Genomic DNA, 15,137 nt, shown 5'->3' with positions numbered 1-15,137 from the left:
CCATGTCAACCCTGTGGCTTCTTAACCAACACCACAGCTCCACAATCCAACAAATAGCTAAGCATTGTCAACCAAGTTTCAACAAAAAAATTAACCGCCTTGAGTTGGTCAAAAACATTGACAGATGAGAAGAAACCCAGAAAATTTTCATGTGATTTTAGAAAAACCAAGATGTCATGAAGGACCCATACAGAACAGACACACAATGCACTGATACCACTGTTTAAGTACAGAACTATCAGTATCCAGCAGTACCAGCAATGAAAGATTGATCACTGGTCTACTAATAAGTCTATGTAAGATTTATAAACTTAAAATTTTAACTTAATAGAGTACAGATTCTGCATGGGCACTCTATCCCAAAACACAACAAAAACAAAGACTGACCTGCAGCTGAATGTATGACCATTTCTACAATCCCATCTAGCCTGAGGATTGGTGAGATCTCCCGTTCCTGGCTTGGTTAGGATCATCTTTTGGCAATGAAGATGAGGATGACCCAGTCCTCCTAAATATTTTTGTCCCAAAGAGATCTTTCCCCATCCTTCCCTTGAAGGAAAACCGCTTCTTGAAGTGGCTCCTGGTCAATGAACCTCCATGTCGTGACCTTGGGAGAGACTGATTTCGCCTCAAATCGCCCCCACTCTGAGATGAGTTCCCTCCACCGTTGGAAGAAATGTTCATACCCTGGCTTCTGCGGATGGATCTCAGAGCAACCTGCAAGGGTTCTGAAAATGATGTAGATCCCTCACTGCCAACAGCTTTCAGGCATAAAGGGCATGGAGGCTCATGGATTTGGCTCTTGGGAGTAGTCTCTTCCAAGCAATCTGCATGAAAAACATGGTGGCATGGCAGTACCCCAGCAACTGGCATATCACTGCTTCTGACAATCCGGTTAGAGCTCCATGGAGACTTCTGCCACAATAACCTCTCGCATAACCCACATTTCTGATATCTTGGTGAATTATTAAGGCACCTTTGATTCTCTACAATGATATGATCTGTGATGTCAATCACATCTCCATCATATGCAAAATCATAACTGCTGGCATTGCTCCATCTGAATCCTTCCCTCCTTGAGCTCGTGTTGGGTTCTGGAGAAGCTTCTGTCTTTTGGAGTTCTGTTATCGTTTTCCGGAACTTGAGGTCTGGGCTCAAAATGTTCTCAGGCCATATGGGAAAAGTCCTGACATCATCTCCAGGAGTCATCCTGCCACCACTACTGGTTTCAGCCATTCCAAAGGCTTCGGCATCTGAAACAGGATTCCGGAAAACGAGCGGATAAACAGGTTTCGACATGAATGAGCGTCTGCCAGAAAAATTGCAAGATGGGAAGAAGTTTGGCTGCTTGCTAGTGGATGCCCATCGATTAGAATCTGGAAGTGGGGATGCAGAGCCATAATTGTTTAAAGCCCCAAAGTGCCTCTGCAACCAGGAATGCAAAAAAAGGATACTCATTGGTAAGAGATTGTGTGAAGCCACCACACAACATTTTGAAGAAAAAAAGCATCGGTACACTGAAATTTAGGTAATAGGAGTTTAAAAGCGTACCTCATTAGACCTAGAAAATACAGAAGTCTCGAGCCTTGCTCCTGATTATGTAGAACAAATTAAAGATTAGTTGAATGATAAGGAATAACTTGAAATGACAGGGTAGAACTCTATCTAGAAGCCTTTTCTATTGGTAGACAAAAAAGATTTACAGGTTAAAAGAAGAACGGAGAATGCACTTCAAAAAAAGGTTCATTAAATATTTTTCATGTTTAATTCAGACTAAAACCCTCACAAGATCTTCAATTAAACCCCAAAAGAAATGCTTCCAGTACATTATTCACAGCTTATTATGATTATGTTTCAAACCTTGAGAGAGAGAGAACTATCAAACTTAATTTTGCATCCAGTTGCCATCTGCAGGTCGGCAGACCTAATTCCATCAGGCACACTTAAACAGCATTCCACTGTTCACCATACCCTATTACAAGATCAGGCAACCTTCAACTTAAGTAAATGGACAAATTATGAAACCTAAGAACTAAGAATTTGTGAAACATTCCAAGCTCTTTACAAACATTGACATTGCCAGTAGGAAGTTTTTTTTTTTTTTTGAAAAAAAAATGCAGCACAAGCAGAACAAAGGAACACGTGCCCAACCAACTAATTTCTAGCCTCCCATACGTTCTTTTCTCAAAGTTTTCTACTTATCTTCACCTCCAAATCAAACTCCAGATAGTAAGAAAACAATCTAATCTTCCTCACCATGCTCAACCGAATTCCATACTTCCATAGCATGAAATGCTAGTTTATACAAAACACTTCTTAATCCTCCCTAAATCCAGATAATCAAGATTCACTAATTGAGGATATAAGTAGCAGCCTCCTCATCACCAAAATATTAAAATACAAGGATTTTTGCTGAGACAATTAGCTACAGGAAGATTCAGATCATTTTTATGCACACAAAATTAATTATATACAAATCAGGAAGGTATGGAAGGGACTAAAATTCTGAAGTCCCAGTGGTCTTCCTCTAACACTTAGGTCAGAAGATAATTCTTCTAATTCCAAATTCTTTAAAGACACAAGTCAACCTGGCAAAACATAGGTAGAAGTGTGGGCATAACATTACTATGAATGATATAGGCAAGATATAACAATTCGGGGGGAACGATGAATTTAGGGTGCTAACTGTATGTTAATAATGCATTCTTACACCTCAGATGTTAAGTACTTAAGGTAAGAAAAGTAGATCTTCAAGTCTCATTGACAAGACAACAACATAAACACAAATGAATGTAGACATGCATGTAATGGATGTATGCATGCACTCTTGCAAGTCTATGTGTACGTAAGAACGTTTGCATAGTGAAATAAGCAGGGGCATAACTAAAATTATTAGTATTTGAAGCAGGGAAGTTAATTCATGATGCCATAACCTTTAAATCCAAGAGGAATAATGAGTTCCAATTTTTTTAAAAAAAATGAATCTTTTTTTCTCTTTTGCTCACAGCTCAAGCTCAAAGGCACAGGGAACGGTAGTAGATGTTAGACAAAAAGCAATCTTAGTTGGAGAGCAAGTTCAACACCATAATTTGACGATCCATCCAAGGGTAGTATTGCCATGGAAAAGCTATATGAGAAACCCATTCATGCAAAAATGTATTTTGTTAAGACATGTCTGTCCAATGGCCGGTTCATCAAACGATGCATAGATCCAAAAAGTTTATTCAACAGTAGCAAGAAGAAGGTATGCATGCTTATGGTTTATTAAAATATTCTCTCTCTAACATAGGTTAAGGTATGCCTTATGTCATAGTCCCACATTGACCAATAAAAAGGATGCTACATTGGTTTATTAGCCTGGCTGGTCCTCCTTTTAACAGCTTAAGCTTTTGGGCTGTGTTTCTGTGACACTTATGAAACCTAAACACACAATATAAATACATACCTCAACAGATCATGTCTGAATACATTCGACAAAAAAAATTACCATACGCTGCCACCAACAAATGCCAAATTATAGGAATTCAATGCAGAAAATAGTTAAATGCAATTATGAAACAATATCGTAATGGTCAGAGGAAGAGTATAAGCACAATTCGAGCTCTTATGTCATCATGATTGTGTCGAATCAATCAATTGTAGAAGAATCTGGCAATCAGAAGGTAACATAATGTTATGTTGTTAACTAAAAAAATGAGAATGTCAGCAGAATCCACCTGCATGTTGAAGAACTGAGATCAATCCCTAGCTGAGTGCACAGAGAGCAAAGCATGACTACTAATAAAAAAAAGCCACCAAGAGATAATAAGACAGAAGAAAGCAGACTTAATATAGGCAAGAATGAACATAATGATACCAACTTAAAGCATGTAAACAAGCAGTAAGAGTGGCTGAATCCTGAAAAGTAGTCATTTGGTAACAAAAGAAAGTCTCGTAGGATGGGCTTCCGATTACTGCTGCTTGAAAAGATTTCAACCACAAATTGATTCCATAATCAGTTGATAATCCTTTCAGTGACAACCAGTTACAATGTTTGTCTGAGGTAAAAATTGCAGTTCAAAGCTATGACTGAGTTATTTGACACACCCTCAATCTCACGAAGCATAACAATGAATTTACATTCTTTAACAATGAATGCAAGTTTTATGGTAAACTTGCACCCAAGGCGCAAAAAATGATATTTCTTGATTAGCCCTAAACAATTAAGTGATTAATGTGCCTTCCTCAAAACTTTGATGAGAGTAACCCCTAGTCACTTTTTGAAATTTGAACCGACCAGCTGATGTGAAACGCAAGGGCCCTAACATTTTATTTCAGGTTTATCAAGTAAAAGTTGGACTTTGATAATCTTAAATCTGCAGCTGGATAGATCTAAACCAAGAAGCCACAAAGAGACATAATTGAAGGAACAGAAAAATTAGGCTTAATAGTTAAAATAGGCTTAGTTTTAATTTAATTTCAGAACAATGCCGCTTTTCATTTTCATTACAAAATGGAGAAATGGGAAAGAAGGCACGACGTATGGGAAGAGAAACAAAAGAAGGATAAAGAAAAATAAAGGACATGACAGAAGTAAGAGAATAAGGAAAATGAAGAGTTACATATGTTACAAAGGTCCGAAACAGAATACCAACTCTAATCCTATCTGATAGAAACAAATCATGTATAATTAAATCTACAATCAGACAAAGCCTTTATAATTAAATCTATATCTCCACCCTTACCAAGTTCATCTACTTCACATCCTGAAAAACCATATAAAAACACCAAGTATTTCTTACCATGTGAAAACTTTCATAATCTTAAAATGCCTTAATACCTCCCAAAATATCCCTAAACAACCCAAAATAGCCTCACAAATTCTAAAATTCTAAATCCTCATGGACTCTAAAGATGAATCCTTCATCGCGGAAAAAGTCAGTTCCTAATCCCCAAGGTCATACTGTTTTCCTAATTGGGTCACAGGTTGACAGTTCAAGCGCAAATCAACCATGAGTTGACCATATAATCTAAGATTGCAAGTCCCGGAACCCCTCCCCCCTTTCTCAACCCACTCTTCCAAGATATCGGTCCCCCATCCCTCCATCTAAAAATCCCACGCCCATCTGAGATTCCTAAGCTAAGCAAACATTTGTCACCATCTTAAACACCACTCACCTTAATCCTTCCATCTAAAATCCCTAATCCCTTCTTCCTTTGTCTCAAACCCTATTGACCTCCTACCTTTTACAAGGGACTCTAATCGCATGACCAAATGATCCTACAAGAAAGAATTTGGTGACAGCCAAGCATCGAGCTATTGGAGTCACGCTCCAAAGAAAGAGAGGGTCAAGAAGAAAACCATATTGTAGTTCAGCCCACCACATTGGTTCCCAGCCTCTCCTCACCTCCACTTCTTTTATGACACATCAGCCCAAGCAAAGGAAGATAGAGCGGAGAAAACCCCAAAAGAAAGATCGAGATTATTTTTTTTTCAATTTCTTTTGTTAAGTAGTCAAAATGTCCCGGGCCAGAACCAATTTGACTTCCCAGTTCAAATGACTGAGCTGTTTGACCCACCAGGTCAAATGGTTTTTTGGGAATTACGTGTTTTTATGCGACTCCCAGGAAGCAAGCCAAGTGGATGGACTCGATCGATGCACCCAGTTCACTAAACATTAGTTCTTCCCAACACATACTCCCGCACCATCACATATTATTGCTCTTACCCTCCTCAGCTTACATCACTGCACAGCGTGGCCATAACACTCCAGCTTTTTTGCTCCATACCGTTCGTGATCCTAATACTTTCTTCTCTGATTTTTTTATTAGATTTTAAGAGCACAAGGATGTGGATTCGCTCAATAGGTTCTAGACAAGAGGTGACGATCATGATGAAGGCCGACGATGTAAAACTATGCCAGGCCATCAAAGATCTGAAGCGAGTTTGAAGCAAGTTCAAGGCCATCAAAGACTTGAAACAAATTCAAGACAATCAAAGATTCAACATTGGAATTGCAGTTCATGGGAAGAATTTGTAGCCCAATTTAGAGAATTTTGTTGAACATTATAACCTAACTATTGTCAAGGATATAAATCTCATCATTAATCTCCTTGCCTAGGTGAACTCAAGCATTCGAAACTTCCCGGAGTGTCAGATTACTCATGATACAAAAAATCACGTTGATAAGACTATTCTATTGCTGGGTAATATTTAATGGACGATAATCAAAACTTTCAAAAATTGTCAAATGGATCAACACTTTTTCACTCAATAAGCACATCAAAAGTTTGTATCCTCGTCCTCTGAACCTATAAATCATATTTCTTTAACATTATACGACATGGGAAGGGCAAGGATAGCCTTCTACTCTTTGTTTTCTCTTTATTTTTTCTTAACAACTTCTGCTTCCCAAGTTACCGACCTCATCAAACCTAAAGTACCTGATGAGCAACATAGTATATGCTTCGTGCCCAGAAGCAAAATATCAGTTGGATATTTTATGTTGCATTAAGTCACCTAACCTAGTATCACTTTGGTTGTTCGAGACCTAATTTTTTAATCCTACATGGCTAATGAAATGGCTTTCTGATTAAAGTTGTCCATAGTTTATCCATGTCAACAAAATCAAAGCAAGCTATAGATATTAGATTGTTCACTTGGTCACTGTTTTTCTTTTTTGCTGAAAACTTGGTCACCGTTTTTCATCTTGGCTGGTAATAGACTAGACCCAACTTGAGCCAAACAGAAATAAATTAAAATTCTGCCATTCTGCCATCCAAACTTCCCGTGCTACAAACTAGCTAGTTGCATATTGCATCATCTTTGTTAAAATTTATACAGTTTGTAGTTTGCATTGATGTACATTAATAGTCAATAAAAGGCCAAATCTATTATAAGCTTTTTCTTTGTTCACTTTCTAATACAAAAAATGATCTTGGTGTAGGCGAACTAGATATCCATAGCTGACTTCAATCACATAGTAATCACCTTGAGGGCCACCGTCAGTGGCTAAAGGTAACACTATTCATTCTAAAATCCCTCGCTTCTTTTGTCCTCCCATCTTAGTAGTACAATGGCTAAAGGTTTGACTCAACAAATGGTACATCCCCCAAGGAAGAGGTCCTAAACAGCCTCCTTACCATCATCAACGATATCCCAAAGTTAAACTCTACTCTTGAACAACTGTCACTGCATTAAAAAACTACATTCTCTTCACGCCTCTCACAACTATCTCCCCTTACAACATATCCTTACTAACCTAAACTAGGAGACAATATGCAATACCTTCAATTAGAGCTTACATCACTTTTTCCTTTACATAAAAAATCAACGTCCTCCTTCGTAATCCAATTGCCATCCAAATTTAGGCTTCCAGCTCCCATATATGTAATGCTCTTGAGTTCTTCCTCCAATACATCTACTGATCCATTCCTCTTGCACATTAGGAAGTCTTTCATCAGCAATTTTCTTCTATATTCATCCAATGAGTTCTCTTCATTAGCTTCCTTGGCTTCTTAATGAAAAGCACCCAAAAGCTTCTTGAGAAATAACGTACTATGTCTACCTCCAAAGTCATCCATCTTCCTAGGTTAAAATTCGTAAAATGTGTCCTAAAGAGAGAGATCAAGAAAAATAATGACACAACTACTTTCCTCAAGTTAATGTTTCCTAACAGGGTGCACATATTACCATCATTCGCCAAATATTTCTTAATCAAAGTATCCCAAAAGCGAGAAACTTATCAATGGCAAAAATAGATAGCCAAACAGTAGAATGCAAAACTATATATCTTTTTAAAAAAGGTCACCCAGACAACAGCTTATTCCCATTATGATGTGATTTGGAAGCAATTCAAAATTCAGACAAGAATATATCTCTTGAGGAACCAGATGGCATATAAATGACCCAGTTTCACTGGTTCCTGCTAGTGTTATATGCTTACCCTGTACAGAAGACACAAACACATGCAAGCATGCAACCATGAAAGGGCACAGGAAAAATGTGCATGCTGCACACATACATATTCTTAACTTTGATGCCAATTTTGAAGCATATTTGTAAAGTATCAAAGCCTCTCCACAAACCAGAGGGTCGCCACTCACCAGTAATACAACTTCCAAGATTCCCATAGTCACTTCTGCAATATCTAACCAAGACATGAGAGGGATAGATGCAATCATACATTCACAACCATAAACCCACATATTCATGCACAAATGCATACAAGCACAAACATCCCTTCTCCATTCTTTTTATTCTTATACGCCTGACAATGAATGACAAGTTGGTCCATTCTTCTCTTTATCAATTACAAGGTTTTTTGTCCTCGATATCATCCCCCGACCTAAGTGCAACATTATAGTTTCTTTTTTTATCAACTTACAAGAAGCTATTAATAAATTATTGCACGTGATACACAAACTACATAGTCCAAATCAATGCATAAAATAGATAAGAAAATGCATAAGGAATGTCACTATAATGAAACCAGTCAATAACATCCTAAACAGGTAAAAATTAACTAGACAGTTAGACACCTGACCAGCACCAATCTTGGTGTCACATTATCTAACAGAATCCTGCTTATCAACATGCTTATCAAAGGGAATTGAGATTTAAGGCATGGCATACAATAAAGTGACCCCAAAATCCCTAAGATTCTATGAACCATCCTTGCAATCTGGAAAACCAGCACTCGCTAGATGATATAGAAGGTTAGCTCCTAAGTCAAAGGGCACCAAAATATGTTCTGAGACCAAAAATGCTGCAGTGAAACAAAGTCCAGCACAAGATACACATGCAGCAAATGATGATTGAAAATTTTATGTTAGAAAGATGAAAAGAGAGTTTGCTCCCCTGATCCTCCTTCACATGCCCATCTATTGCCTCTTACACCTAGGGGTGTAAATGAGCCGAGCTTCATCAAGCCTCGGTTTCATCAAGCTCGCTTGAAATTGATTTGGAGCTTGAAATGCTTGTTCAAGCTTGGTTTATCCACTACTATCTTGAACTCAATTCGAGTCTAATTTCCAACTAAGCTGAAAACATGCCTAAACGAGTAGCTTGTAAATCCTAAACCAAGCCAGAAATTAATTCAAGCTCGAACCAATCTTGGTTCAGCTTGATTTCAAGCCTGGTTCAAGCTCGGTTAGTCTGAATTAACATTTAATGGATTCAAATGTTAAAACATATGCGAATCAAAATCTTAATTATAAAGCAGAAGTTTAGAAAAAAAAATACCAAAAATGCTATTGATTATGCTGCTCTAGAGAAAACAGAGCCTTATTGAGCCAATCTTGAACGTTCTGGGTATTTTTTGGCTTGGCTTGAAATTATTTTCGAGCCTGAATTGCTAATTCAAGCTTGGTTCATTTAGTCTCAAACCAAGGTTGAACCGAGCCTGTTCTGGGCTAATCCCAAGCTGACCTCGAGCTGTTCAGCTATTTTGCCACCCCTACTTATACCTCTCTCTCTGAGACATCATAATGTCGAGCCATTTCCAAGGAGTCAATTGTCAGCAAGCCTCTAAGTCAGCATTTGTTCACATCAACCCACCCTCATGATCATATTCAGTTTGCTCTACAATCCTTTCCCATCCAAATTATAGTGACCCAGCAAAAATCAGTCATATTATTCCAATATGAAAATTATTTTTATCCTATCTATCTTGATTTTTTTCCTGTAACACTCACATGTCAAACCTGCAAGTTGCAGCCTTCAGAATGAGTAGATAGACAAAGAAATTTAAGCTTGTAGCCACCGGCCACAACAAAAAATGAAAGGACAAACAAGAGTAGTTATCATATTAAAATTAAAAGCGAACTGGAGCAATTCTAACTTATTGTCATAAATTACCATTAGGAAATTAGGGAGCATGAATTACCTCCTACAGGTGTAAACTCGCCAAGATCATATCTTCGCACAGGTGGTGTCCACCCAGGTACCTGCAAATTATCAGACGGACTCCCTAAATAAGAAAGTGCCCCATCAGACACTGAATGGTAATGATTTGGGTACTGGTCGCTGCTGACACCACTTCTACTTCCCTTACTGTGTGATGATAATGATGACCCATATATGGGAGCTTCATGAACCCTATGAGATAATCCATCTGATTGAAACCTACAATCCCATCTCCTTGACAGAGGAGGGGAGAAGCTTGAATTCATTTGCCAATGAGGTTCGCTTGGATCCATGGAACAGTCTCTACTGGCTGTATTGGATTTTGGTCCATGTGGCCCGGCGGCCACACAACAGAGAGCACCCGTCTTAGCTATTTTTATGAGATGGCGTGGAGATGCAATGGAAGAAATTACGCATTAATCAAACACTTGTAACTTCCTTCCAATGGGAATCATTTATGAGTCTTCACTCCAAAATGAATGGTAAGACATCATGCAGCAAACATTGAATCAGCAACGATGATGAGACATGTGGATAAGAGTACCTGCTGCAATAATTTAAGCTCCAGTGTTATAATAGGCTTGCAAAAAAAATATCTCGATTAAAATAGAGTCAGAAAATTTTGTATCATAATCTCCTCTCTCAATCAGATCTTCAAACTTTTCAGTTAAGCATTGCCCTAGTTTAGAATTTAATGTTGCTCATCAGCACATGAGAAAACACAAAAAAAAAGGTTTTACTTGTGACACCTACTACCTTATACATTTAATCACAGACCTTCATCTCCCTAAACAGCTCCTCCACTCCACTAATCATGCACTTGTCGACCCCCTTGCAGAGACAGTAACCACTCAAGAAACATGATAATTTCTAAGGCACACAAATAACAATCTGCTTAATATTTCTGTGGCATATTTTATAAATATAATAAACATTACAAGCATACTAAACATAGAAGTACATAGCCATACAAACACTCTAAGAATAGGTAACATATAAATTATTAACATGTCTCCTTAAATACCTCCAAGAATAATCATCAACTGCAATAAAAGCCTAGCATTTATTCGCCATTCTGTTTTACAGAGCCTATTTAGAAGTTGATGTATATATTTTTTCCAAGAAAAGCTTCGCATTTATTTGGATGGGCCCTGGTAAAATACACTAAATTTGGCATAAAGGAAGGCCCCATAGTTTAAATAAATAAATAAATAAAAAGTTAGCTTGACCATTATAATGTTTTAGCCTGCAGTAGAGGGCAACTTACTGATGATATGTGGGTTGCTGAATACTAGCATTCTACTTGGCAAGAGACTTTTTATCGATCTACATTGCAAGATTAAATAGCATGCCACAGGATGGAAAATCCTACCTTGAGTGAGGGGGGAAAGTAAAATGAAGTCATGCCCATTTCGCACCAAAACACTGTGGGAGACCGTATGTAACAAAGCAAAAAAAACTTGCTAGATGAACCACATAGAACCCGATCCATACATCAAGTCAAACACATGCTTTCGATGCGTCACCTAAATAAGTGCCATAGTAAGCATTTCCTTCAACGAAAACAAATGACAAGTTAATAAGGCAAGAACGGAATTTCTGGTAGGAGAATAGATGTCAAGTGTGCTCATTAACTTAAAATAATAAGACCGGTTCACGAAAATTTTCCAAAAAGAAATCAAGTATTACTAGACTAATTCATCAATTTTATTGCTTGACAACATGAAATCTGTAATTTCTGCTCACACCACAAACATGTGCTCCAAGAAAATATAGCTTCACAGACAACAACCCGGCCATCTATTTAGTTTTTTCTTCGTTCACTGACTAGCCACATGATTGCATAAGTTTCTAGGGTTCCATATTCACAGCTCCTCAACCCTTAAAAACCAATGAGGTATAACAGACACCTTAAAGAACGAAAGAAACAACCCAAGTAGGGGCAAAAAATCAAAATAAGAAGCACAATACGGCAATAAATCAATCCAAAAATTAATCTTGGTGCGCTTCAAACTAACAGATTTAGGTATATAAGATGAATAGCACAAAACAATAACTAAGAAACCACAAATCAAAAATAATGTCAACCTGCAAGAGAAAAATCGCATCTTGGAGCAAACGAAATGAAGATACCAGATTAAATAGACACGAAATCATACGAAATCACATGCCTCGTGTGGAAAAGTGCATAAAAATCGGCATAAATCCCCAAAAAGGCAGGAAGAGATGGAGAGGAAGATCGGCATAAATCGCCAAACAAGCAGGAAGAGATGGAGAGGAAGATACCTGGAGAAATTTCCAGGTCTTGGAAGCGTGAACGGGAAAAGGGGCGGAAGGAGAGCAGCAAGGCCCAAGCTTTTAACGATAAGAGAGCCTCGGAGGAAGAGGGGAAAAAAAAAGGGGATAATAGAAGGCGAGGGTGACGTAAGCTCTCTCTCTCTCTCTCTCTCTCTCTCTCTCTCTCTCTCTCTCTAATAGTTAATACACGGACAAATGGCACGCCAGAGCCAAACTTCCGCTATGGATTCTGGTTGCCATACTCGGCAACAAGCCCGCAACGGAGAAGAGCACGTGCATATCTCGTGACATGAAAGGGGTTAATAAGATGGCGGTGAATCTGCGACCTGTGGAATATGACATGCAATACGGCAATTTACCAACAACAACAATAACAACAACAAAAAATATGAAAATAGAACTTAGATACAAGTCTTGGCCTTGGATCATGTAACTACTTTGACATTACAACATATTTTTATAACATGATAGTGGTGTTGGATTAGGTGACGCCAAATTCATCTTGTTCCTTGGATCCAGATTTTAGTAGTGCAGTAGTATATCACCATCCTATCATAACTGCATTCGTAATATATTTTTGTTTGTTTTATCAATATGACAATTTATAAAATCTTACATTTAGTTGATTATGAGTAACATTTGCATTGTGTTCCTTTCGTCCACTATATTTCAACCAATATGATGACTGATATTTCTATTCGAAGATGTTCAACGAAATATTTGGTAATAACAATCTCTTTTATATTTATTATGACATAGGTTGCCGTATTGCTACGGCCATAATAATAGAACTACAGCAGTGTTTGGCCTTTCTTTTTTTTTTTGATCAAGTGATCTTGATATTTGAAAGAGTGCTTTTGTTAGGAAAAAGGCCATTGTTGAAAGTTAAACTTATTTTGCCTGCCAAAGAAAAGCTAGGCTGATTTGAATTTTTAAGAACAAGGCATAAAAGGTGGGAGACTCGTAGATGGGCCCTGAAAGCCAGCTCAGGTGGACCCTTGCAGGATAGATCTGATGCCGGATTTGGAGCTAATCAAGGGGCGGTTCAGATAGATCTCTTTCCACAACCCAAACCAAGGGAAATTAATGGTGCCTTATGGGGCCCAGTTGGTGAACTCTCCTTAGTGCCTGCGTTTCCTAATGGGTGGGGTCTGGCCTGTTCTGTTTGGATGGGTCTAGAACATGAACATCATTTGATTCCTGTCCCGGAAGGAAACTCTCTTTGATTGGACTATAGAGATATTATTTCTGACTCTACGTCATTCTTGGGATATCCTTTTAAACAATAATTTTGACTCCCAAGTCCATAAGTCTATTTCTATTAGAGGCTTTTGAAGAATGACTGAACTGAGTTAGCCCAGAATATAGTGGAGTGTGTGTGCTGTGGCATCTGGTATTAGCCAGCAATGTTAGAAACAAACCGCTCAACTTGCTTCACTACTAAAGTTGAAGACTCTTCATGTTGTTCCACAAATGGTCTTAGTACAATAGGGATTTAGCTTATAATCACTTATAACAGGTCATGCTGGCGCTCATCCACGTAAAACTTGATCTCCAAAACTGTATCTTGAAAGAGTGGTTGGCGGATGGAACATCTCCACCAATGGAACATAGTCGTCAAAGCCAAGCTTTCTCGGAGTAGAGCCGGTCAGGTCTCCAAAGTTTTCAACTTCTTGCGGAGCTAGAGGATCTAGTCCTAATGGCCATGCCGGGGAGCTGTGTGACCCCTTAGCATGGTATGACGGACTTTCTAGTAATCCTAACATTTGTGCATCAATCCGCTTTCTCGGCAGCATGATGACAGCTACCCGACTATCTTATTGGGTGTGCCTGAAAAAGAAATATAGGCTCGTTTGGTTCGCAGGAAAAGAAGGGGGGAAAGTGTGGTCAACGGAAAAGTAATGAGATGCCTCTTGTTTGGTTGGAGTTTTCAAAGGAGAGAGATGGGAAAGTTATATTCCCATGGGAATATGATTCCCACATTTCGGGCTCGTTTGGTTCGCGGGAAAAGAAGGGGGGAAAGTGTGGTCAACGGGAAAGTAATGAGATGCCTCTTGTTTGGTTGGAGTTTTCAAAGGAGAGAGAAGGGAAAGTTGTATTCCCATGGGAATGTGATTCCCACATTTCATGGGAAAGTCTTTCCCATGAGAAACATGGGAAAGTTACTTTCCCATGAGGTGGGAATCACTCCATTTTTACTTTTTCCCAAAAAGTCCCTTCAGCATTAAAGAAGCATTAAAGAGGCATTAAAAACCTAATTTTTATTAAGGACATAATAGGAATTATATATAACTTTCCTAGGAAAGTGGATGGCCAACCAAACATAAGCACCTTGGAAATTTGTCACTTTTCCATGGTCAACCAAACATGCCAAAAGTACTTTCCTAGGCATCCTCTTCCTAGGAATTTATTTCCCAGGAATCATATTCCTAGGAAGGAAAATGCTTCCCGCGAACCAAACGAGCCCTTCATGGGAAAGTCTTTCCCATAAGAAACATGGGAAAGTTACTTTCCAATGAGGCGGAAATCACCCCATTTTTATTTTTTTCCAAAAAGGCCTTTCAGCATTAAAAAAGCATTAAAGAGGCATTAAAGACCTAATTTTTATTAAGGGAATAATATAAATTATACATAACTTTCTCAGAAAAGTGGATGGTAAGCACTTTGAAAATTTGTCACTTTCCCATGGTCAACCAAACATGCTAAAAGTACTTTCCTAGGCATCCTCTTCCTAGAAATTTGTTTTCCAGAAATTATATTCCTAGGAGGAAAAATGCTTTCCGCGAACCAAACGAGCCCTATATTGGCTGCTAGGGGATGGATGACATGCATCTCTTAGCAGGCTCATGCAAGCACACAAGCATGCTATCAGTGTCAATAACCGGAAAGAAAATAAGGTGAAGGATTGGTAGCATGGTCCTGGTACGTTGATCTTCAAAAACTTCTACTACTG

The 15,137-nt window shown here is 38.4% G+C and overlaps 1 protein-coding gene across 16 annotated transcripts; it reads right to left on the bottom strand.

Annotated features, from left to right (window-relative positions):
- Positions 1–125: 125 nt before the first annotated feature.
- Positions 126–12,454, bottom strand: LOC103702211 (uncharacterized). 16 transcript variants are annotated; one of them, XM_088702572.1, is made up of 6 exons: positions 12,173–12,329; positions 11,259–11,439; positions 10,643–10,756; positions 9,867–10,433; positions 1,552–1,592; positions 126–1,425 (listed from the first exon to the last, which is right to left on the bottom strand). In XM_088702572.1, the coding sequence occupies exons 4-6, from the start codon at positions 10,177–10,179 to the stop codon at positions 424–426; spliced, it is 1,356 nt and encodes a 451-aa protein (XP_088558698.1). In that variant the 5' UTR covers positions 10,180–10,433; positions 10,643–10,756; positions 11,259–11,439; positions 12,173–12,329; the 3' UTR covers positions 126–423. The 16 variants fall into 16 exon arrangements, with proteins under 16 accessions (XP_088558698.1, XP_088558700.1, XP_088558699.1 ...); XM_088702574.1 differs by having other exon boundaries at positions 9,867–10,430; XM_088702573.1 differs by having other exon boundaries at positions 10,664–10,756.
- Between the last annotated feature and the right edge of the window lie 2,683 nt (positions 12,455–15,137).

The sequence above is a fragment of the Phoenix dactylifera genome, chromosome 8 (genome assembly GCF_051530095.1).
Source record: "Phoenix dactylifera cultivar Ajwa chromosome 8, Ajwa_hap1_PhDact_Kaust_v1.1, whole genome shotgun sequence".
NCBI lineage: Eukaryota > Viridiplantae > Streptophyta > Magnoliopsida > Arecales > Arecaceae > Phoenix > Phoenix dactylifera.
The sequence above is the reverse complement of the archived record's forward strand: the minus strand, read 5'-3'. Positions and strand labels throughout refer to the sequence as shown.

Excerpts from the sequence above, each read along its gene's own strand:
- LOC103702211 (XM_039124417.2), bottom strand. The coding sequence starts at position 10,179 with ATGGATCCAAGCGAACCTCATTGGCAAATGAATTCAAGCTTCTCCCCT. Across the intron at positions 1,593-9,866 it reads CGAGTTTACACCTGTAGGAG|GAGCAAGGCTCGAGACTTCT; the intron begins GTAATTCATGCT and ends CTACATAATCAG. Across the intron at positions 1,426-1,551 it reads TATTTTCTAGGTCTAATGAG|AGGCACTTTGGGGCTTTAAA; the intron begins GTACGCTTTTAA and ends TCCTGGTTGCAG.